A 23,018-nucleotide genomic window follows, 5' to 3' on the forward strand; every position below is an offset into this window, starting at 1 on the left:
AAAAAAACACATTTATTACAGCTTAATACTAAGAAAAAAATGTGGGGGCATTTCTTAGTAAAACTGTAGGCGCTAAAATATGATGCATAAATATACACCTATGCATTAATTATTCTTGGCAATCGTGGTCCAAACTATATTAACTCAGTGGGGTATGTATCAATGTAAAAGCTATCAAGTGCTGCGAAAGCCCTCCTGTAAAAGAGGAATACAGGGGAGAATCCCTCATTGTACATTAAAAATGCAAGCAGTTAAGAGATTAGGGGAGCTTAGTCCCCTGCTATGGACGTGCACATTAACTCAAGGTGAAGGTGCTGGAGTAACTGAGCTTGACTACCTCAGTGTCAAACAAAGCCACGTCTTTGTTTTCCAAGTTTTGACAAGCTGGAGAAAAGAAAATCATTTCAAAAAAGGAAAAGCAGGAGATTAGCAGTTTGCAGCTAAGTCAGGTATTTGAGTTGAGACTGGTGCCGCTGCTGCCGTCGGCATTCACAAAGCATCTTTAAGTGTGCCAGAGCGACGCTGGCACGCCACGTTCAAGAGGTTCAGTGTCAACACAGCTGCAACATGCTGCTTTTAGCAACCTTTCAGCTGGGAATTAGATTAACTATGTCTCCTGATAACAGGGATGTCATTTTTAAGACGCTACATTCAGTTCCATCAAACCATGTTTTCTTGGGCTTTTAGCCTAGCCAGCAGGTTCACCCCCTAAAAAATGTCACTTTGTCATCATATGATCCCTGCCCCCCTCTTCTATATTTAATTTCCTAACTGGTAACTGGTATTCTGTGAAAACAACAAATTGAAAGCTATTATAGACTGGATTATGGGTGGTCACCACACATTAGCTAACAGGAGGGAGAAATCATTTGGCCTGGAATGCGACCAAGCTAAAAACTCTTGAGCCCTTTCATTGGTAGAACATTAGTAGAAGTATTTTTTTTTTAGATTGAGGTAACATTGAGAGTAAAATTTAGTTTGAAGTTTAATTTTGTAAAGAATTCAGAACCTTTTACCCTCTATATCAAAAGGTGGAACTTGCAGACAAGCTTCCTTGGCTCTTCATTAAGAACGCTGTGCTGGGAGCCAATTATACTGAGCATGTTGTAAAGCAGCATGCATTAAACAAGATCTGAATGTTTATACATTTATTAAAATAGTACAATTATAGATACCATTTGGGGATGAAGGGCTTAATAATAAGATAAGGTTGTGCTTGACAAGCAGGTTTTGACTAATATAAAAAAAAAAAAAAATGATATATTAATATTAATAAATACATTCAGAACTATTTTTCTCTGTAATTTCAGAGGATTAAATACCCAAATTACTTTACACGTTTTATGTTTTATCATAAAGGGAAGAACCATGCAAACTGATAAATGTTCACAAGCTAGAAAAAATTAAGGAAAGCAAAAATGTTAAACAAGCAATTTGATGTAAGTCATTGAATAACAAAACATATTGTTACCCTGGGAATCCACAAATTACCTCATTTGCCAATCTGAAGGACTTAAAATTAACTGCTAAATATAATTAAGAGGGCCAGTAGGTCAGTTATAAAGTTATTTGCTATCCCCCGTGCCACTAGGGGAATAGAAGGCAAATATGTTGCTGCTTTTGTCTCCCTTGAGAGAGACAGGTGTACTTTTAGATTTGTGTTACACCTCCATACCCCCATCCCTCACTTTTTAGTCAGCAAGGTGTGCCTGTCTGTGGTTTCTTATAAAAGGGTGGGAGACTCTTGCCTTGTGTGGTAAGACCCAGGAACAGCTGACTCACATTAAATTGACATAAAAAGTTTCCTTTTAACAGATAGATGGCAGAAGACAAGATCTTTTTTTTAACTTCTATGTAATTTCATTTAATTTATCATTAAATTTTTCATTAAATATCATTAGTAAATACACAATATAGGTTGTTACACGGTTGGGAATTAGTTATTGATACCGTAGACATTCAAACCCTTTTGATGTCACTTCAAACGGACTGAGCAAAAACGTGATAATAAGCAGAGTTGACTTTATCAAGAGTTAAGCATTATAAGTATTAAAATGGCGTTGATACAACAAATAAGCATTGTTCTGCATGTTATATTGTCCTACTGTACATTATATGTCTGAATATTTTATATTGTACAGCAACCAAAACTTTTTTATTATTATTATTTACCAAAGTGATATTAGGTGGTGTGGAAATCAATACAACTGAGCAATATTAACCGGAGAGTGACAACTGAAGTACCACTTAAGAGAGCTTTCATCCATTAGGTATTGCTGCAAAAGGTGTTTGAAATTGCCAGAGATGATTATACACCTTGTCAATTACTGTATCTGAAAAGTTGCAAAACTGTCTCCAGCAGTTATCTCACAAAAACAAAATGTTTGTTTGCCAAATCTCCCAACACACAAACTCACCATCCCAGCCCCAGCGCTCTTAAATAAAATACCAGGCCAGCCTTTCTCTCTTCAATCTTAGCCAAAGGACATAGATTATTATAAATAAGGATTTGGTAATCATATACGATACTACATAGAAATGTTGTATTTTAGATATTTCTGAATCTATTGGTATCTATTAGTAATTGTATCTCTACAAGATACAAATAAAAAAAAATTGTGTGATTTTATATAGTTTTTTACACATCCCTAATGTACTATAAAGTATGTATGTTAGGGGCAATAAACACATTCTAGGCAATGATGTCAATGTCTGTAATAGGATTTCATATATTTATTGATTTAGCCTGTAACACACACTATAGTGTAATGTAATATACATATAAACATACTTGGAACAAACCAGAAACACCACCTGCCATAACACTGTCAGTCGAGTGTAGGGCCACTATGGGCTGCCAGGACGGCACTGAGCTGACATGACAATTCTGCAAAGTGTTGAAATTGTTCAGGAGAGATGGGTAACCCTTCCTTAATGCTTACTGGCTCAGAAGCCTTCTGGGGAAAAAAAGTCATCCCTTTGGAAAATTGTCTATTTTTTGCACCCGCCAACCAAAAGCCCACTATCAGCCAGTCAAACATTATCTGATCTATTGTCTTGCAAGATTTAGCCACAGAATATTAAAAATCAGTAATTGAATTTGCATAATACAGTGACCATTTGAGCGATAGTCAATTTACAAAAAAAGTGTTCACATTTTTTCAACCAACTTTTCTATTGGGATAGAGGTAGCAAATGCTAAAAAAAATAGCAAAATCCTTCAGTATCAGTGGTTGGGGGGGGGGGATTCTCATAAGATCTATCTGGTTTGCTTTGGCTTTTTCCTGCCAGACTGCTGTCACTACAGGAGGAAAGGGTTGGGGGGAAGGGGAGGAGGAGGGAGGGAGGATTGGAGTTAAAGGAAGGAGGGAGCCCTGCTAAAATCATGACACGTAGCACTAATTCATCTGCTCTCATTAGAGCGAGCGAGGGACAGCCGTGATGGCCAAGAGCTTTACTCCACACATGACACATGAAGAGTCTGGGGAATAGAAAATTGCTTTCTCAGGAAGCCCAGCCAATTAAGGGCTTGACCATATTGAATGTCAAGTGTTAATTTAGGGTTTTCTTCATTTTCCCAGTAGTAATGCAGGTCCCGGGATGAGCAAATACATGTCAAGTTATAGTTGATTGCATGAAGGACCCCTGGTATTATATGTCACTGACAAGTCACAAATGTGCTCCAGTCCTTTAACCCCTTAGGTGAAGAAGGAGGGTGGTGGGCGGGATAAGGGTTAACTGGACTGTAATGATAAGAATAGCTAGTTTACATTAGGGAAAAGTGTGGCATAATTATAGCTGAAGCTAGGGATAGAAATCCCTCTGTCTGCTGAGCGGGGTTTTGTAGTGATATTGGGCCGCGGATGCTATGTATGCTGTTAACTTTGCATGGAAATTAATAATAATAATAATAATAATAATAATAATAATAATAATAATAATAATAATAATAATAATACATGTCAGATTCCTTTAAAATATAGGCAATATATGGTCAAATATTTGGCTGAAATACATAAAAATACATACAGTTGAGTGTAAACTTTTACATAAGTTAATGTATTTAGTTAATTATATATTTTATCATTTTCAATATATATATCAAATAGTTAATTCAATTATAATATTAAAAAAATATATTCAAAAAGTAAGTCAATGTAAATATAATACGACAAATGACCAATAAATTATTATTATTATTATTATTATTATTATTATTATTATATTATTATTATTATTATTATTATTATTATTATTGTTATTATATATTACTGTAATAATAATAATAATAATAATTTGTACCCTCCAATTTTTATTTTTATTTTGTATAAATTCATTTTTTTATTCCCATAGATCCCTTCATTAATGTAGCTATTGTAAATCAAGGATGTTTTCTTAACCAATGAGTAAATTGATTGTAAACTCTTTAACCAAAAATAAAACCTGAAAATAAGAAACTCAAATTTACTAATCGCTTGTTGAACACGTTTAAGTTTGAGTACTTTCTGGCAAGTGTATTGTAATACTGTATTATTATTACAGATGAATAAGCACAGACAACCCCCAACATATTTGTATCAGTTACATTATGTATTATTAATTAAGCTTAACCTTTAAGGAAAATATTTCATAATAAATAAAAATGTAATGCCGTAACTATTTATTTTACACCAACATTTTGTGCTTGATCAGTGTTCAGGGTAACAATTACAATTTAATTTAGCTTCAAATTTTTGTAAGATCTAATTTTTTTTAAATATAATTTTAACTATATATATATATATATAGATCTCTCTCCTCTCTCTGCTCCTCTCTGCTCCTTATATATATATATATATCCTTATATATATATATATATATATAGATATCTGTTACCTGACTTTACAAAACCACAGACAGAGTGAAAAGGCAACTCTCTTGGATTAATCCAGATCCGTAGTCAATTTGTAGATACAATGATCTATATTCTTGCATATTCATGTTTCAAAACTTGTGAAACAGGACTATGCAAGAATAAAGATCCTTTTTTTCAGTAGTGGAAATTGACTTAAAAAACCTTCTCATTAAAGCGTTTGTCTGGTTTATATTGTTTCTTTTTACTCCTGGGGATTATCTTATCCAACTTCCTTGGTGATTATCAGGGATCCTAGGAATGCGATTGCTGCGTAATAATGCGGAAAAATATGAATTTTCTATGCTGTCTGAGAATTTTTATTGTTACGCTTGGGGCTTGCAAAAACATGTAAGGCTTCTTTTTGGTTGTTTGATAACTAAATCAATACACTTATCATATATAATCATCAGCACAGACAATTTAGCTTTAATTTTAGAAAACATACTTGTTCAATAAAACTGCTTCTGTTGAACAGAAAACTAGGATCCTTGGTGATTATGAGAGATGCATATTAAACAGTTGAGTATTTGATAGTATTGAGTGTTCAGCTACACACACACAGCCTACACTCAGACGGGCATTGAATTTGTCAAGACCCTTTGAACTGAGAAAGGCTAAGTGAAGGCCTCATGATTAGAGAAGGGGAGGCTGGTGCTTAGAACAAGTACAAAAAAGACAAGGGCTCATCTTCAATTCATTTCTGAAAGACTGGGTTATTTTTCCTGATTTGTTATAATAGCATGAAAGAGAAGAAAAGGGGTTAAAAAACATTTCACACCAACTTTTAAACAATGGAACAATGGCCCATGACACGGCAGACACCATTTCACGGTGCGGGCGTCACTTTTTCTTTTGGGACGTGTTCTCTTTGAGCACAGGACTGGAAAGCGACTCAGTCAAGCAGAGCGCCATTTTTAATACACTGGGCTGCCCTGCTCAGAAACCTCCACTGAGGAGTGACTGCAGGCCATGGCTTTTGTCTCTATCTGTTCAGCTGAAGTCCTGACATTGGCTACCTGAATTTATATTTGTGAAGGAGGGAGAACTTAAACAAAACAAATGTGGACGTGCTGAGAAATTACCAGGAGTTCACTTTGGTCAGCGTTATTTACTACAGCTTGAAGGAGTCCAGCACCAGTGAGCAGAACGCCAGAATGACTGCTATGGACAATGCCTGTAAACCTGTAAAATAAAAACGTATTGGACATTATTTTTGTTCCAATGTAAGACTAACCAAAAAAAAGATGTATTTCTGCTACTTAAGCAAATGTTTTTTAGCCACCAATTTGAATATTTTTTGTGAAGGCAAACACATCAGTAATATTACAAAACTAGTATCAGAACTGAAGTAGACTTCACGCTTAAATTAACTTCTTTATTTGTTTCTCTGTAGCATTGTCAATTTTTATTTCACACATACTGGAATGAAGTGCTAAGATCCATTAGGTATCTGTAACGTTACCAGTAAATTCTTAGTGAACCTGGCCCATTCAAGTTTCTACTAATAAATGTTATTCGCTCCCCCCAAAAAAAACAACCTTTTTTCCTTTTACAGTAATGTTTTGGCTTGGTGACGGGAAACATAATGTTTATTAGCTAAGCGGATTAGTGTTGTAAATAATATGAAGACAGCCTCCACAAATAGTCGTTGTTAAGTTTACAGAGTGGTTTGTGAGGATTTCTCCAAAGTGTCACCCTTTAGCCTTTAAGTGAAGGAACAGATTTGTTTGTTTTATTTTCTATTTATGTATTAGCACAGCAGTTATGCGAGATTTAAAAAAAAAAGAAAACATTTTAAGTATACATGTAAAAACAGATTCAACTGTAAAAAATGTCTAGTGTGTCGTTGGGCGAGAGAGATATACACACTACATAACACAATATTGTACAACAGTTTTTCAGAAACATACGCACTCCTACATGTTATATCTGCATTGTTATATCTGTTTTATTTAACATTCGTTTCAGATTAACAGATCGGTTGTATCCTAATAAACAGGCCTGTTCCTTTTGCAACAGAGACAACATGATTGTGTGACTATGCGACGGTCCCCCTCTCAGAAAGCAGCATTTTAGCAGTGTTTCTTCTGTTCGTTGTGGAAGCTGGGGACTTCAACAAGTTTCCTAAAGTAAACTATGATGATGGCAGCCTTGGCTGAAGTTGATCCCCAGTACTTTTCCCATTGCTATGTCACTGCTTGACTGATGGCACCTTGTGCAACCAGCCGCAGCCCAAGCAAGCTTCCCCTTGGGGTTCCGACGACAGCAGTTAGTGCAGAAGAGAGCCAGGAGAAGGAGAAGTAGATTATATATATATATATATATATATATATATATATATATATCATACACCCCTTAGTTGGAGAGAGAAAAACGCCTTCCTTTTGGCTTTTTTTTTTTTTTTTTTTTTGATAAATTTAAGAAGTCAAATGGCTGACACAGATGGATAATCCGAGTGTATAGGGTGAAGAATTATAAATGAACACATTATTCCCTCTTAATGTGAAATACTTGAGAATGCATTTTCTCTGTCCCCTGACGTCTAGCCAACGAGGGCTTGCATTGTACTCTTCAAGTGGCATTGATTTGTTAAAGCGCTGAATTAGCAGCTCAGGCCAGCTGCCTCCTTTGCTGTTGGGTTGTTGGGCTTGTTTTCTCTCCCTCTCCTCTCGCTCTTTCTCAGTCCAGCGCTGCCTGGCCCACACACAGGGATACAGTTTACCTCCCTGTGATTCCCTTCCCACCCTGCTCCATTAAACTAATCAAAGTCATACTGCATCCAAGAGTTTGCTTTGTTCTGACAAAAAACATTACATTAAGTTTCATGTTCCAGACCCCCCACCACCCAGCCACCCTCTCGTTATTATTTATGTATTGATTTCACAGTGATTCCCTCAAAGGTAGTCAGCTTTTTTTAGCATCTCACTATCATTTACAAGCTAATGTAAAACCCCATGGTGATTGTTTAAGACATTTAAACAAAGGTAAGAAAATCTAGTCAAGTAGACTTTATGTTTCGACATACAAAATATTTAAAATTGTCATATCATTAGCCATCTGTGCACCCACCAGAAGTATGTAACATGGAGAGACCAGGTTGTTTCTGTATATCTCGCTCGCAAAAGTTAGTTTTCTCTCAATTCCAAACGAACACAGACACCATCCCCCTTGAAATGTGCTAGCCACTACTGTACAGTATGACAGTCTGTGAGCCAAGTTGACGTGCTCTTCTTGCAATTGTAGGAGTTTATAAATTACATCTTCCAGCTCTGGTATAGCTCAGGAAGAAACATCAAATTAAAAAAAGGGGATTGCCTTTTTCCCAAATACACTTTCTGTTGTCGATAACATTTTACTGGAAATTGATATGTTCAACATGGCTTTGGTAGCAGTTATACAGAGCTGACATGTCTGATTTTTATATCTGTCAGTAATGGATACTTTTTTGGGGGGGGTCGACAACTAATTTTACCTAATTTCACCCCTCAATAACTATAAAAATGCATCAAAGAATAGTCTCTGTAAACTTGATTCAGGTGTGACTTTCTGGATAAACAGATGCTCATCTAGGATGTGGCACTTTAATAAGAAAAAAAGCTGGCGTGTAATGGAGCAATGCCATTCAAAGGAGCTAAACCATATGATGCATCATGTGATCATCTATGTAGCATATAGGGGACAATTTATCAGAGTATGAAAGCAGTATAATTGTACAAATCAAAAGTCACTGTGTCATTTTGCAAATGAAAATGGAAGAAGGATTTGAAACAATACGTTAAGTATAGTTGGACACATTGCTTGAGTCGAATGCTCCTAAGTGTTTATAAGTGTAGAAAAACCACTTCCTAGGAGCCAAAAAAAATGTTTTCTATTCCAAGATTAAACATTGTGTGTTTTTGTAATCCCTCAACACACGAATACAGAATGCTGTTTATTTGGCTTAAAAGGTTTTATGATGTCCTTTGCTTTGGGAGGGAACCCTTTTTACAATTGGAATAGGGTGTTAGAGTTGATGTAAGAACATTGGAAATGTTTTAACATGAGGATATGATGTGGACATACAAACTGTTTGACTAACCTCACATCAACTTGAATTGAATCCCTATAGAAACAGAGCAGTGTCCTTTTTTGAATTCTTCTTGTGAAACACTGTGATAAAGCCATTAATTTCCACAGTCATCAAAGGTGATTTCAGTACACCTTCCGTGCTTCTCAAGAGGTATCTGCAACTCCAAAAATCTTTAACCTTCCCTTGTACAATCTTCAATCACACACCTTTTAATGAACAAAGAGTAGTGGGACTGACATTAGACAACTGATATCCACATCCAGATAATGTCAAATTAGATACACCTGCATGAAATAACTGTTACACAAATGGAATACCGGACATGAATTTTGAATGCAGCGTGTCCTTGTTGCAGGTCCGTTTAAGTCACAATGGGTAAGAGAGCTGATCTGACAGGCTTTAATGGAGGGCAGGTAATACTGCACCACCCAGAAAAAAAAAAACCTTAGCAACAGTGAACCCCAATAGAATGGATTGGACACTAGGTCTCCCCATGTAAAAGACTTGAGCCTAAACCAAGACACACACACTCATAACACACTCATACCTTATTTTAGGAGCGGGTCTATCTTTTATTGTAAATCTAAACTGAGCCTTAATTATTCAGGGCATTGAGACAAAGAATGTAAATTTAGATGCAGTCCAGCAGTTTTGTCTGTTCCAGCTGAAAGTGTTCAGTAAGGAATTGTTGGCTCGCACTTCATCCCAAATGAACACACCCTTTTTTTTAAGGCAAAAAAACAAAAGTCAAATGTAGGGTTACATAAAGTGGAAATAATGTTTTTATTTATTTATTTATTTATTTATTTATTTATTTTATATATATTAAACAAGTTTGGGTTGAATATGAAATGAAAGAGACCTTCATGGTTGTTTGCCTTTTAATCTATTCTTATTTAGGTGGACATTGATAGTGAGGTGTTGATGTCTGTATCTACAGCCCATAAAACACACAAAAAATGTTTGGAATTGTAGTATAAGTTATAAGAAAAGTCAAGCTGAAATAGATTTGGTCTAATGTCTTCAAGACTTTTCTGAAGACATCAGCTGAAACATAGGTCAACTTACTGATCTGCTATCAGAAAATAAGTCTATTAAGGTTGTTTATTAACTATATTACTAACTTGTTAACAAATGTTCTGTGTTTTTTGTTAATGCTTAGTTAATATATAGCAACATTTTCATTGAGCAATTAAACAATCCTAAACTAAAACTGTTCAGAAAACATCAAATACCCACTTTATCTGTTCTCTGTATATCTGTCTGTTTTTGTAACATTTCTAAATAATGTGTAATAATCAAAAGAGGTGAAAATGTGCATACATGTTTACCTTGAGTCACATTACTTGGGTTTTGTATATTATTGGAATCAGTTTAATTAAAGGAAAACATTAAATAAGTACAATAAATATGTGTTGCATAATTACTTAACCACTCACAGAACTACAGTATTTAAACAATGAATTCTTGATTCTAACTTTTGTGGACTGGGTGGTCTGTGAACCTAAACAATTCCTGCTTTAATGTGTGTGGAAAAATGAAACACAAACACACTTCCTGTGAAATCTTCTTTACATCATTTTTACGAAATATAAGCGTTTGCAAACAAATAAAAATATCCAGAATATGCTTTTAAGCTGGATATTTAATGTAAAAGCAAAATACACTCAGACGCACTATTATTTTAAACATCCAAGTAACTTTTACAAAGGTTATTCATTTTATTAAAAGTCTTGCTAAAAAGTCACAGAAACACGAAAATGTGCTTTACAAATCAGTCCATAAAAATAATGTAAACAAAATAGATAATTACAGTTTTTTTTTTAGAAAAATCCTTCCGTCCTCATACAAAATATAATTTTCTCTAGCTATCATTTTCTGTAAATAAATAAATAAATAAATAAATAAATCACTATTTATAAGGAAAACTGGCAGATTACCAGAAAACATGTTGAGAGCACCACTGATAAGCCCAACACACTGTCGTGTGTGTGTGTGTGTGTGTGTGTGTGTGTGTCTCTAAAGTGGGGTGACTCGGCAGATCGTGCCACTGGAGTAATAAGAAGTAGTGACACATGCATCACAAGGCTGACACATTGCTGGGACAGGGGGTCAGCGGGGCTGTCGAGCACCGGGTGTAACTGGGGAAGGTGGAGGAGGAAGCAGAGGTGGCCCCAGAGTCTTCTGCGTGTGTGGGTCTTTGTATACTTTTCCCGTCAGAGGCAGCCAAGTGCAGCCAAAAAAGCAGTTCCTTGGCAGGCCTTAATGGCAGTATGATGTAGTCTGTTGTGACTAGTGCATTCCTTTCAGGTTAAACTAGGGAAATTGCATTGTGTTCAAATTCCAAGTCGCATGAATGTTTTATTGCCACAAGTGTGTTTAGTCCTCAAGGGGAGTCGAGGAGTTGAGGTGGGGAGGGTTGTTTGGTTTGTGTATGTGTGTGTGTGTGTGTGTGTGTGTGTGTGTGTGTGTGTGTGTGAGAGAGAGAGAGAGAGAGAGAGAGAGAGAGAGAGAGAGAGAGCAAACAGGGGAGAAGAGAGAAGACTCAGGAACCATCAGAAGAAGAAACACTCTCTCTCTCTTAGAGAAAAAAAAAACTCCACCGGTCTGAAGCTGATCCGCTGTGACAGTCACTTAGAAGGATTCCACTTTTCCTAAACTGTGGCTGTTTAAAAAATCACATAGTCCAGAAAATTAGCAGCTGAAGAAAATATGACAAGACACACGCAAAACGGGGTTGGGAGGTAGAAAGAGAGAGGAGAGAGAGGACAAAAAAGGAATGTGCCAGAGCTGGACTGAAGCTGCCTCCTGCTTGTGTAAACTACCAGATTTCCCCAGAGCTGTGTTTTTGTGCAGTCTGCTTGAAGGCCAGGAGTGATCTGTTAACTGTACACCACTGACTGGGAGGCCAAAGCAGCTCATGGTACTGTATGTTACCACTATTACTCCCTCATTCCTTTGTCATGGCTTGTTTCTTTAAGAGAGCAGGGCTAGCTCATTGCCAAAACAACAGTAAAATTGAAAAAGTATACTAAGAACGTTGTGATTTAGATTTGTTTTTAAATAGATAATCCATTTAATTTAAAGTCTTAGTAATTTAGATGTCTCTGAATGCTTTTTAAAGTGTCAGTTATTTCTTCTAGGTACTGTGAAATAGACAGATTTTACTTTTCTTTTTTCTGTTGTTGCTTTAAGAGCCGTTACAATGTTCGGTTGTTTGGCCCTGTCTTGTTGAAATTTGTTGTATTTTTTATGAATGTGTTTGGTGTTCAGTTTTGTCTATTAATACAGATCTATCTTATGTATCTAAATGGGATAAGAGTTAAGACTATCTTTAAATACAGCACTTATAGTTTACAAAAGGATGTTCATCTGTAAACTGTTTTGGCAAAAAAACAATTTGGTAATTACTTTTTAAAGCAATTAAAAATAAATATTGCCTTGTGCCACAATACATTAAGCAAGTTGTAGTAATTCATTTGTAGCCATTTGTCATTTTATGTGATCTTGACTGCTGAACTATACTGCTAATAAATTGTTAAATAGACTGTTGGTGATGTACAGAAGTGCATAAGTATGAAGGTTTACTGTACCATGGTGTAGTAAGGCATAGTGACAAAGCAAAGGCATGATAAAGTATAGAGAAGGTATGGTAAAGCATTGTAAAAACAAATCCAAACCATTATAGACTATGGTAAATGCTTTAGTAAAAGCATGGAGAGCATGGTCACCAAGCTATGTTTTTATAAGGACAATGGGCAAGAAGTTTGCATACAGCATGTGAATTAGTCCTGTTATAGTCCTAATTCTTTTGCAAAAAGAAGTAGATGTAGTGTTTAAAGACATGGAGGTAGTAACATATAAAACACGTAGAGAGAGGCTCCACCTCTTCAAGGCCCAACATATAGAAGGGGGGTCCGTCATTGAGGAGACCCGACAAACAGGAGGGGTTCCGCCGCTTCGGGCCCTCACATAAACAGAGGCATTAGAACCTCAAAGAGAAGAACATAAGGGATCATGCATGCTAAAGGAGGGGGTTTGGCCGAGAGTCCCCGCTGCATCGCGGAGAACCCTCTGTAAGAGGTAAATGAAGTGAAGTGTAACAAAGAGTTGGAGAAAGTGGAATCACTAACCCCCCAGAGCAGACCGATGAAAGGCGGTTGAGATGCTAGAGGAGGAGGAGGAAATGAAAAAACACAAGACAGCTAGATAGGGGTAACTGATGGCTAAATAAGGTAGATTTAATTGATGAAAGAAGATGATAGGCTGCAGGGGGGCCAGCTCACACACACACACACACACACACACACACACACACACACACACACACACACACACACACACACACACACACACACACACACACACACACACACACACACACACACACACACACACACACACACACACACACACACACACACACACACACACACACACACACACACACACACACACACACACACACACACACACACACACACACACACACACACACACACACACACACACACACACCACATATACCACACACATATAATATATATATACTTATATATATATATATAATATTTATTATATAAAAAGTGACACTGCAAAAATGTGATCTTTTAAAAAATACACACTGCGAATGTTTGTGCATATATTAAAGTTTATTGGTGCTGTAATGCCTCAAGTAATCCCACCAAGTACAGATGCAATTTTTATCTTCATTTTACATCTAATTTGCATGTATTTATTAACAGAGAATCTTGCATGGACCTGTTTACATCTTCCTTTGACCCATATTGTGGAATTCCTCTGAAAGCGTGCTGTACTGCAGTCAGCACTCGGATTTCAGATACACAGATACTTGTCAGTCACGTTTTACAACCCTTGTATATAAGAATAATATAAATGCCCATTATATATATATATATATATATATATATATATATATATATATATATATATATATATATATATATATATATGTAACAAGTCACCAGTTTCCTGATACAAAGCCCATCTCTTCAATGTTACAATTTATCTGAATATCCATCACAGCCTGCATTTAAAAAAAAATAAAAATAAAATCTCATTAATACCAGATCAGTCTGTCTTATATGGTGCAGTTCCACAGTGCTTCCTCCAGTTTAACCTGATGAAAATGCAAGTAAAACAAAATAAATGAGACAAGCTAGGGTAATGTAACAGTTAGTCATTAAACAGTTTTAGATATTGTGATGTATTTTTTTTTTTTTTAAATGTGCTCTGTAGTTGCTTTTGTGCAAGATTCTAAAAATTATGTACTGTATTACAGTTAACGTGTCACTGCTTTAGTTTAGGCAAGTGATATTTTCAGAATCATATTGTTCTGAATTAAAATACTGCTTCTGTTAAAAATATAGTACTGTACCAACAAAACCAATACAGCACAACTAAATGGAAGCCTACTCATTTTAAAACACAGTCCTTTCAGATATGTATTTTTGATATTGTCAGTTTTTCAAGGAACACAAAAAAAGATACAAGGGTTGGAAAGGGCCAAAATGAAATAATCAGATATGCGCCACACACATTTAACTGCGAGTGCTGACTGTATCCCAAAAAACATACCTGAATAACCCTAACCAAAACACTAACCAGCTCACCAATAAATGCTCTGATATTTAACTTTTGTAGTCAATGCCCTAACCATCAAAAAAATTGAAGTCATAAACATTTAGTTGAAGTCGACAGTGAAGAATGATGAGTTTTACTTAGGTGCCAAAGTCCACTCTTCTATACTAGGCTCCCCCTCACCTGCAGAGGATTAAGCCGACAACTGCACTGTGAATGAGCAGACAGATTTAAAGCTAGAGCTGTGTTCAGATCATTCACTGCCTGACACAACACTAAAATAATTTGTGAAAGGAGCAGAAGCAAGCATTAGCATGAAAGAAAAATCATTTTTACACTACAAGTTAAATTCTATCAATTCAATTTTAAATTTGAATTGATTGACATTAACCTGTGTGATATTGGGGGAGGGGGGGTTGCCCCGCCCCTATCTGCCCCGTGAGAAGGTGCTGTGCTGTGGATGAGAATTGAGAAGGTCCTGTGCTGTGGGTGAGAATTGAAAAGGTGCTGTGCTGTGGATGAGAATTGAGAAGGTGCTGTGCTGTGGGTGAGAATTGAGAAGGTGCTGTGCTGTGGGTGAGAATTGAGAAGGTCCTGTGCTGTGGGTGAGAATTGAGAAGGTGCTGTGCTGTGGGTGAGAATTGAGAAGGTCCTGTGCTGTGGGTGAGAATTGAGAAGGTGCTGTGCTGTGGGTGAGAATTGAGAAGGTGCTGTGCTGTGGGTGAGAATTGAGAAGGTCCTGTGCTGTGGGTGAGAATTGAGAAGGTGCTGTGCTGTGGGTGAGAATTGAGAAGGTGCTGTGCTGTGGGTGAGAATTGAGAAGGTGCTGTGCTGTGGATGAGAATTGAGAAGGTGCTGTGCTGTGGGTGAGAATTGAGAAGGTGCTGTGCTGTGGGTGAGAATTGAGAAGGTGCTGTGCTGTGGGTGAGAATTGAGAAGGTGCTGTGCTGTGGGTGAGAATTGAGAAGGTGCTGTGCTGTGGGTGAGAATTGAGAAGGTGCTGTGCTGTGGGTGAGAAGGTTGTTCAGAACAAATGCTTCCCAGGCCTCTTGTAAGCTAATATTTCAGAAGTTTGTATGTACCATAGACCCGTTTATTTTATGCCTGATCAAAGTAAGTTAGTTTAGTACCACAGTGCTAAGACATATGTTGATATGAAGCAACTATGTGGGTTATCTAGAAAAGTATTTAGTCTCTTAACAAATGTCTCTTTTCTCCCAGTCATCACTATGTACTCTTTCAGTGCTGTTCATATCACATTATTATGAAAGTCTGGGAGGGTCATAAACTTAAGGATTTGTGTTCAACCTTAAGACATTTATGAATATCCATAGGAACTTTACATAACAGTTATGCAGTACCTTGTAGCCTGCTTTGGATTGCTATGAATATCCTAGACACTGAAATATGCCCTGTATACATTATGTAGCAGCTGGAAGTCTAGTGGGAGTTTTATCTGTTCTTTGCATATTTATTTTTTAACCATTTGTCATGGACACACTGTACATTTTGAACAAGCGTAACAGAGAATACAAAGATTACTGCTCCTGCAAAACTTAACAGAGGAGGTGAAGTACCGTGGTGATTCATTTCCTGGTCCAATTTCTTATAATGTATATATGTTTTTGTATTTCACCATGAAATGCTGTTTTTTAACATAATCTGTTCAACATGAAATGACCCACAACTTTTGAGAGGCCATCATTTTGTGAGACAAGCGCATATTAGTAATTACTGTTTAGTTAAAAAAACTAAAAAAACTATATTTTGTTAAGTAAATGAAGTTAACGTGATAAAGTCATATCAATATGATCATTACCAACCCCCCACACACACACTATGTGACTTGTTTTTCTGACAGACTATACAATGAGTATTAATAATTGTACGCCTCTCAGTTTAGGCAGTATGTAATCGTATCAGTTTAGAGAATAACACTGACTTGTTGTTAATTTATATACAGTGCACTCCGTTTATAAGAATCACATCTGACCCGAGTGATTTGATTCTTAGAAGCGGTTGATTCTTAAAAGTGGACCGATATGATTACGGTGGTGCAGAATCAGTATGTTAGTACGAGAATGATAAGAGCTTGTTCCCTGCAGTGTAGTGGGTTGACCACTAGATATCACGAATTCCCGCATGCATATACACATGCCCATGAAAAATCCACAGCTGCTTTTCCTAAACGAATTAAAGTCCATATCTCACATGTTTTGGCTTTGGGGTTGTGCTTAATTTACTTTCACAATGAGCAAGAAATTGAATCCCCATGATCTATTTTAGAGCACTGAGAGATAATAATAATTCAGGAAAATACCGACAACGCACCGATGATGCACGAAGTTGGCGTGACATCACTACAGGAACACATACCAGGAACAGCTGAGAGATATACGTGGCTTCAGACTGTGAAAGCGATCATTACGAATTTTTCCAACGTTTTGAGTAGTCTGTATTACAATAAGGACAGGAAGGAAGTGTGTTGTGTAATGAAATAAATTGTGGGGAGGAAGAATAAGTGGTTTGAGGCCCAATTTTGAACTGTTTTGAACATCCAGCAAGAGAAAATAACTACGCTGGCATGAGGAATGCGAGCGATATGCCTCCTTGTCTGCAGGTTGGCAATTCTGAATGTTGTTCATATATAAAATTAACCCCAGTAGCAGTTCATTTATGGCAATAAAAAAAAATATACTGTATTGTTTACTTAGCGCTCCAGCTGAGAGCTAGCTTTATTTTGTTTGTTTTAATAGTGGTTGTTTCGCCACCAAAGTGTAAGAAAAATAAAACTAATGCCAGTTTAAAACTGTAAATAAAGACTCCAGCCTGATAATTTACACTGTCTTCGGCCACTCTTTCACATTTCAATTAGCAAAAGCGTGCCATCAGCAGTTTAAATACAGTATACAGATGTCAATGGTGCTCAATCATTGAGGACAATACATCAAAACAAGTCCTCGTGGGTAAACAGCTTGTTATATGATCATGATTATGTGTATTCAAGGCTGCTGAATCCTATTTTACTACAGTATACTTGAGAAGTGATCGTCTCGTGAGGGGCTCTAGTTTAACTGCTGTGCGGTGTAACGTGCAATGGCTTTTGAATTAAAATTACATTACAGGACAGTATTTTACTGTATGGACTACCACTGCATTTAAGCATCTGTGGCTTATTTATTTTCTGTTGTTATGCAAATCTCACAGTTTTTCATTAAGCGGAGATGCAAAGCTCCCCACCCCCCCCCCCCCCCCCCCCTCCCCCCATGTGCCACAATCCCACTCCCTCTACATACATATCACACAATAACTCTGCTATACTCAGTATGTATTTAATGAATGTTTATTCACTTTCTTGAAACAAATTTTCATTGGCAGAGAACACAAAAAAAAACATACCTGCACAATGCAGTGGCGAACTCACCGTCTGACTACAAACAATGCAGTGTTTCCTCCATCATTGCATTATCCACACTGCGTACGTGTCTAATCGTGCCAGATGTGATCAAAGTCAAACTCAAAAACAGCTTTATTAGATGTACACGTCATTGCACTTGATCAAGTACCGTATTAAATGTAGTCAGTTTGCCCCAAAATGATTCTTATAAATGGATTGCTTGAGTCTTACAAGTGGAGTATTACATTGGTTAGTATAGGAATGATTTTGTCCCAGTGGTTTTGATCACTATAAGCAGTTGATTCTTATATTACTGATTCTTATAAATGGAGTGCACTGTATTATATAAATTTTCAATGAAGATTTGAGTTTGTGTGTTTAAAAGTCATTCTGTATGTTTTTTTTCCATTTTGATTGTTGATATATATCTCACTCGCTCTGTATCAGTGTTCTAGGCCACATACATGTTTTCATCTATTGCTTTCCTTGCAGGGGAGGACATTGCTAGACTAATTAAATTAAGTCAGATCACAGAAATAATTGCCTTCCATCTATTTTTAATAGGAATGCATTTCAAACAGCTGTAAAATACTTATGTCTCTTAAATTCTGTAGTATGGCATGGTAATATGACAGCGCTTGTAGCATGTGTGAGGGTTATCATTTCCATTAAGCATCATACTTAACAGGGTGATGTAGTTAGTATGTACTGAATGAGAGATTGTCTTTTTTTATTTCTGTAATGAACCACATTGAGATTCTGAGGCTGTAGAAATGTTTTACATACAAATAGCCAAAAACCAAACATGAGTTTTTCTATCTTTATTACTACAGAAGTATACACTTCAGAATACATATAGTTACACTGTAGTTACCACTTGCTACTTTTTACTACATGCACACGGTTCTATGATTGTGAGGATGGAATGCCACACATTCCCTATTAAGAGGCAGTGTGGTCCAGTGGTTAAAGTCCCAGGCTCGTAACTAGAAGGTCACCAATTCAAATCCCACCTCTGTCACTGACTGACTCACTGTGTGACCCTGAGCAAGTCAGTTAACCTCCTTGTGTTCCACCCTGAGGATGAGATGTTAAATCAATGTCCTGTTGTAAGTGACTCTGCATGTAATGCACAGTTCACAGCCTATCTCTGTAAAGTGCTTTTTGATGGTGGTCCACTACTATATATATATATATATATATAGATATATATATATATATATATATATATATGTAAATTGATCTGTAACAAAAACATGTTGCTTTCAAAAAGTTCGAGTATTTGCACTGGACATTCTTTCCAGTGTAGTTTATGTTTTTGTGCATTTTTTTAATGGACTATAATTATTAGCAGTCTGTGTTTTTGTTTGTGTCACACAAAAACAAATAATCGTTAGCATATTTATTGAACTTTTAATGAAGAATTCTTTGTGAATGATTTCATAGTCAAAGTACATCATTTGCAGTGTATATTTTCAAATTCAATGCTCTGGTTGACTGGTATTTTTGACCATAAAATATATAAAGTTATAGGACATCTGTCCACATTGTACCTTTCTAACTCGTAATACTGCACTTTTTTTGCATTTTGAAATTCTTCATCATATTTAATAATTAGATTATAGCTTCAACTTAGTTTTTCTTGTACTCGTAAAATGATCCATTAATATTTCCTCAGATTCTTAAAAATTTTAGAAAGGCGTTTTGTTGTTACACTTGGAAATACAGAACTGCACTCCGAGTTCTACAGAGGCATGCCAGCACGTCAGACAACCAGCCACTGTGTACACCTGTTATTGTAAGGGGTTAATTAATCAACTGAGCTGTAATTACTTAATGAGTGTCAAACAGCGGTTGTAATGCAAACATTTTTTTTCTCCTAAATGGGTTCTCTTGTGTAGTCTCCAATAGTACAGTTTTGTGTTTTCTTTTCAAGCTAAATTCTGCAATATCAGTCTGTCGAGTTCTTAGCCCACGTCTTCATCCCTGTTTCTTTCTTTTTTTTCGTATTTTCTGAGCTATCATGAATCCTGCTGGAGTGGAAAATAAACATACTTGACCACCTTCATTGAAACTGCTGTCCTTGTGTGTTCTAACAAAGGCCTCATTTCACATTTAAATATGGATGGGGATCCAAGTTTCTGCAGCCTCCATATTAAGTGTATTCAGCAAGCCTCATAATGAGCATGGGAGTGTAATACTATATATATATACATATTTTTAGTGATTGAAACTGAAAAGTTAGATAATATAGCGACATTATAGCATTTCTATATTTAAAACCGAATTATGGTTGTTTCAAAATAGTCTGTTAGGCACACTATGCTATTATTATTATTATTATTATTATTATTATTATTAGATACAAAAATAAAACAGTCTCCTATTTCAACACATACGTTTTTTTTTTTTCTTTTTACTTTAAGTATGATAGTGTTTAATGACGAATTGAGTGTAATGTGGAACATTACACGTTATATTCAGTCTTTGGCCAAAACCTTCCTACTGTGACTGATTGTCTACACAAAATATTGGAGCTTTCTCATTGGCATCCTGCTCTCTCTCATCAGAAACGTATAGAGGAATAAAAAAGTTACATATTTCTATATGGAAATAGTACATTTCTAATGCAATTCAACTTAAAAAATGCATTTTTTTCTTATTCATATCAAAGAGTTACAATGTATTTCTGTATATTCTCAATCAAAGGAGTAACCATGCCTTTTCGTGTCTTGTTCAGAAAGGCAAGCATTACTTTTTGTTCTATCTTTCTTGTCTTTCTTGTGTCAGGCTTACTGTGGTGCGAGTGTAAATTGCCTTAAAATTTAAATGAGGTGTTTCCTGTAATTAATGAACAATTGAGGGAGCTCTCTGGTCTGCATCATAAGTAATCGTGATCAGGCTTGTTAAGTGATGACAGTGTTCCTATAATGCTTTGACAAGCTGCTGCAATTGAGCCATGACAGCAAACAACCTGAGGCGCTCTCCACGAGGTTTGGATACAGTCCTCTCAGACATCGCATTCTGCTCTCTCACACATCCTCATCCAACATGACCATGCAGGCCTAAACTCCGCTTGACGGCAATGTTTTAGATGGGAAATGACAGTATCCTATTTGAGAATTAGAAAACCCGGTTGCTTAAGAATTACCATTGTAATTGTGACTAGAAACACTAGTTGCCCACATTTTCCTTAAAGTCCCCACAAGGTTGTTTTAGCTGTAGAGACACATGCTTCATCTCCCACCCTAAATCTGCTTGCCGCTTCTATATATGCTAAACAACCTTTTTTCCCCTCCATTACATTCGTCAGTATTAGGCTACATATTTTTAACCAGGTTAAGCACAGGAAGCATAGTTGTGTCTGTCTGTTTGTTTTTTTTTGTTTTTGATGTATTTTCCCCAAGACTTTACTGCAGATATTTTCATCATGGAGATATCATGTACCAACCACATCAAAGCATGAAAAAGTGAAACCCTGTGGGACATCAGCACCTTTAACATCAATATACAGTCAGTTCTCTTTAATACAAATTTTAAGGGACCGGCATTAAAAAAGTTGTATCATCAGCAATTCGTATTATCAGGCATCTAAGCCAAATGCATGCTGTCAATTTATACTAAAATTACAGCAACACTGAAATGTAATTTCAGTTACAGAACAATGGAAAGTATAAGTACTGTGCATGTTATTGAAAATTCGGTTGTAAGTGAACTTTTAAGAAGTATACATTGCAACTTGAAATCTGCAAGTCCCATTCTGATCACAGGAATTTTTAAACCACAAAAGCCAAGCATTCTCAACATCAGGGTACTGAGCAAATCGGAAATGCTGATGACTTGCTTCCACAGTTTTGTTGTTCATAGGCCTGTATTATCGTATCCCATTTTTTTCAGAACAGTTGACAAAATGTGCAGGGAAGTTGAAATCTGCTGCAACATCTTTCTCTTTCTCGTACGGTGATGCATTATCCAACCTTTCAACTCTTCCACTTTTGTTAGCAAGGACAGTGCACGTTTTTACGAGACCACTATGGCAACTCGTGTTAAGTGAATTTGAATTATAAGAAGTAATTTACAATAAGTGACTGCCAAATTTGGCCAGGACCTTGTCGAAAATTTGTACTATCAGGAAATGTGTCTATCCAAGTTCATTTAACGATAATTGGGTTGTGTTACAAATGCACTTCTTTTCCTCATTTACAATGATTGCAGAAAACTTTATTTATTGACTTATAATATTTCTTATGAAAATAGCTCCACTTTCTGACTACAGTACAGAACTGCTGTAATAAAGTCACTTGTAATGTCTTCTGCTTATAAATGTAAAACTACATAGAATGAATATACATCGATAGCACCTGTTGCACAGGACTGCAGTTGGCTCAAACAAAAAGTTCTTCAAAACACCAATTCAACCAGTGTGATAATATGTTACACGGCTCTGCCTTGTGGCCATAGAGTGGCTTTATTGATCAAAGACCATTCAAAGTAAAGAATTAGATGATGACTGATCTGGTGGCACTGCAAAGTAAACCCCCAATCCAATTGCATTGTGAAGTTTAACAAATTAGACTTTTATACACCCCCCACCAAAACTGTGGGGTCCAAGAGATTCACTATCCTTGGAAAGAAGCTGGTAAAAGACAAGAAGAGGACACTGCAAAGTGTTACCATGTACTGCAGCTGTAAACACAGCACAGAGACTAGAAAGACCAATCTATATTAGATATTGAACCAGCTACGGACATGTGCAACACTTTTTCTTTTTTCTTTGTCTTTTCATCTTCCACTGCAGCCAGAATGTTTCCTGCCATTTTCTTTCCAGCTTTTGACGAATGATTACCAGATGTGAAATCTTTGTGGTGCTCCTCAGCAAACCTGCAGTGACAGGAGAGCCCATTCTCCCCTTTCCATTTCATCTCCATCCCACATCTGCCAGGGATACACGAGCAGCACAATGCCTGCGTGGGGTCGCAAAGTTTATTCATCTCTTTCTACTCTGATTCAGCTCAGGGACTGTCCAGTGAAGCCCACCAGTTCACTGATGCCCCCTA

General features: G+C 36.5%; 1 protein-coding gene across 3 annotated transcripts in view; it reads left to right on the top strand.

Moving 5' to 3' along the window:
* Positions 1 to 23,018, top strand: part of bnc2 (basonuclin 2) — a 251,601-nt gene that overhangs the window by 106,952 nt on the left and 121,631 nt on the right. The window contains exon 1 of one of the 3 annotated variants that reach the window (XM_041263935.1): positions 11,485 to 11,886. The exons of the other annotated variants lie outside the window; for them this stretch is intronic. Coding sequence (XP_041119869.1) covers positions 11,884 to 11,886 — 3 coding nt within the window. The 5' untranslated portion in view covers positions 11,485 to 11,883. Of the gene's footprint in view, positions 1 to 11,484; positions 11,887 to 23,018 lie in introns of those variants that run through there. 3 annotated transcript variants of the gene reach the window in all.

Source organism: Polyodon spathula, chromosome 1, assembly GCF_017654505.1.
Source record: "Polyodon spathula isolate WHYD16114869_AA chromosome 1, ASM1765450v1, whole genome shotgun sequence".
In the NCBI taxonomy this organism is placed as follows: domain Eukaryota; kingdom Metazoa; phylum Chordata; class Actinopteri; order Acipenseriformes; family Polyodontidae; genus Polyodon; species Polyodon spathula.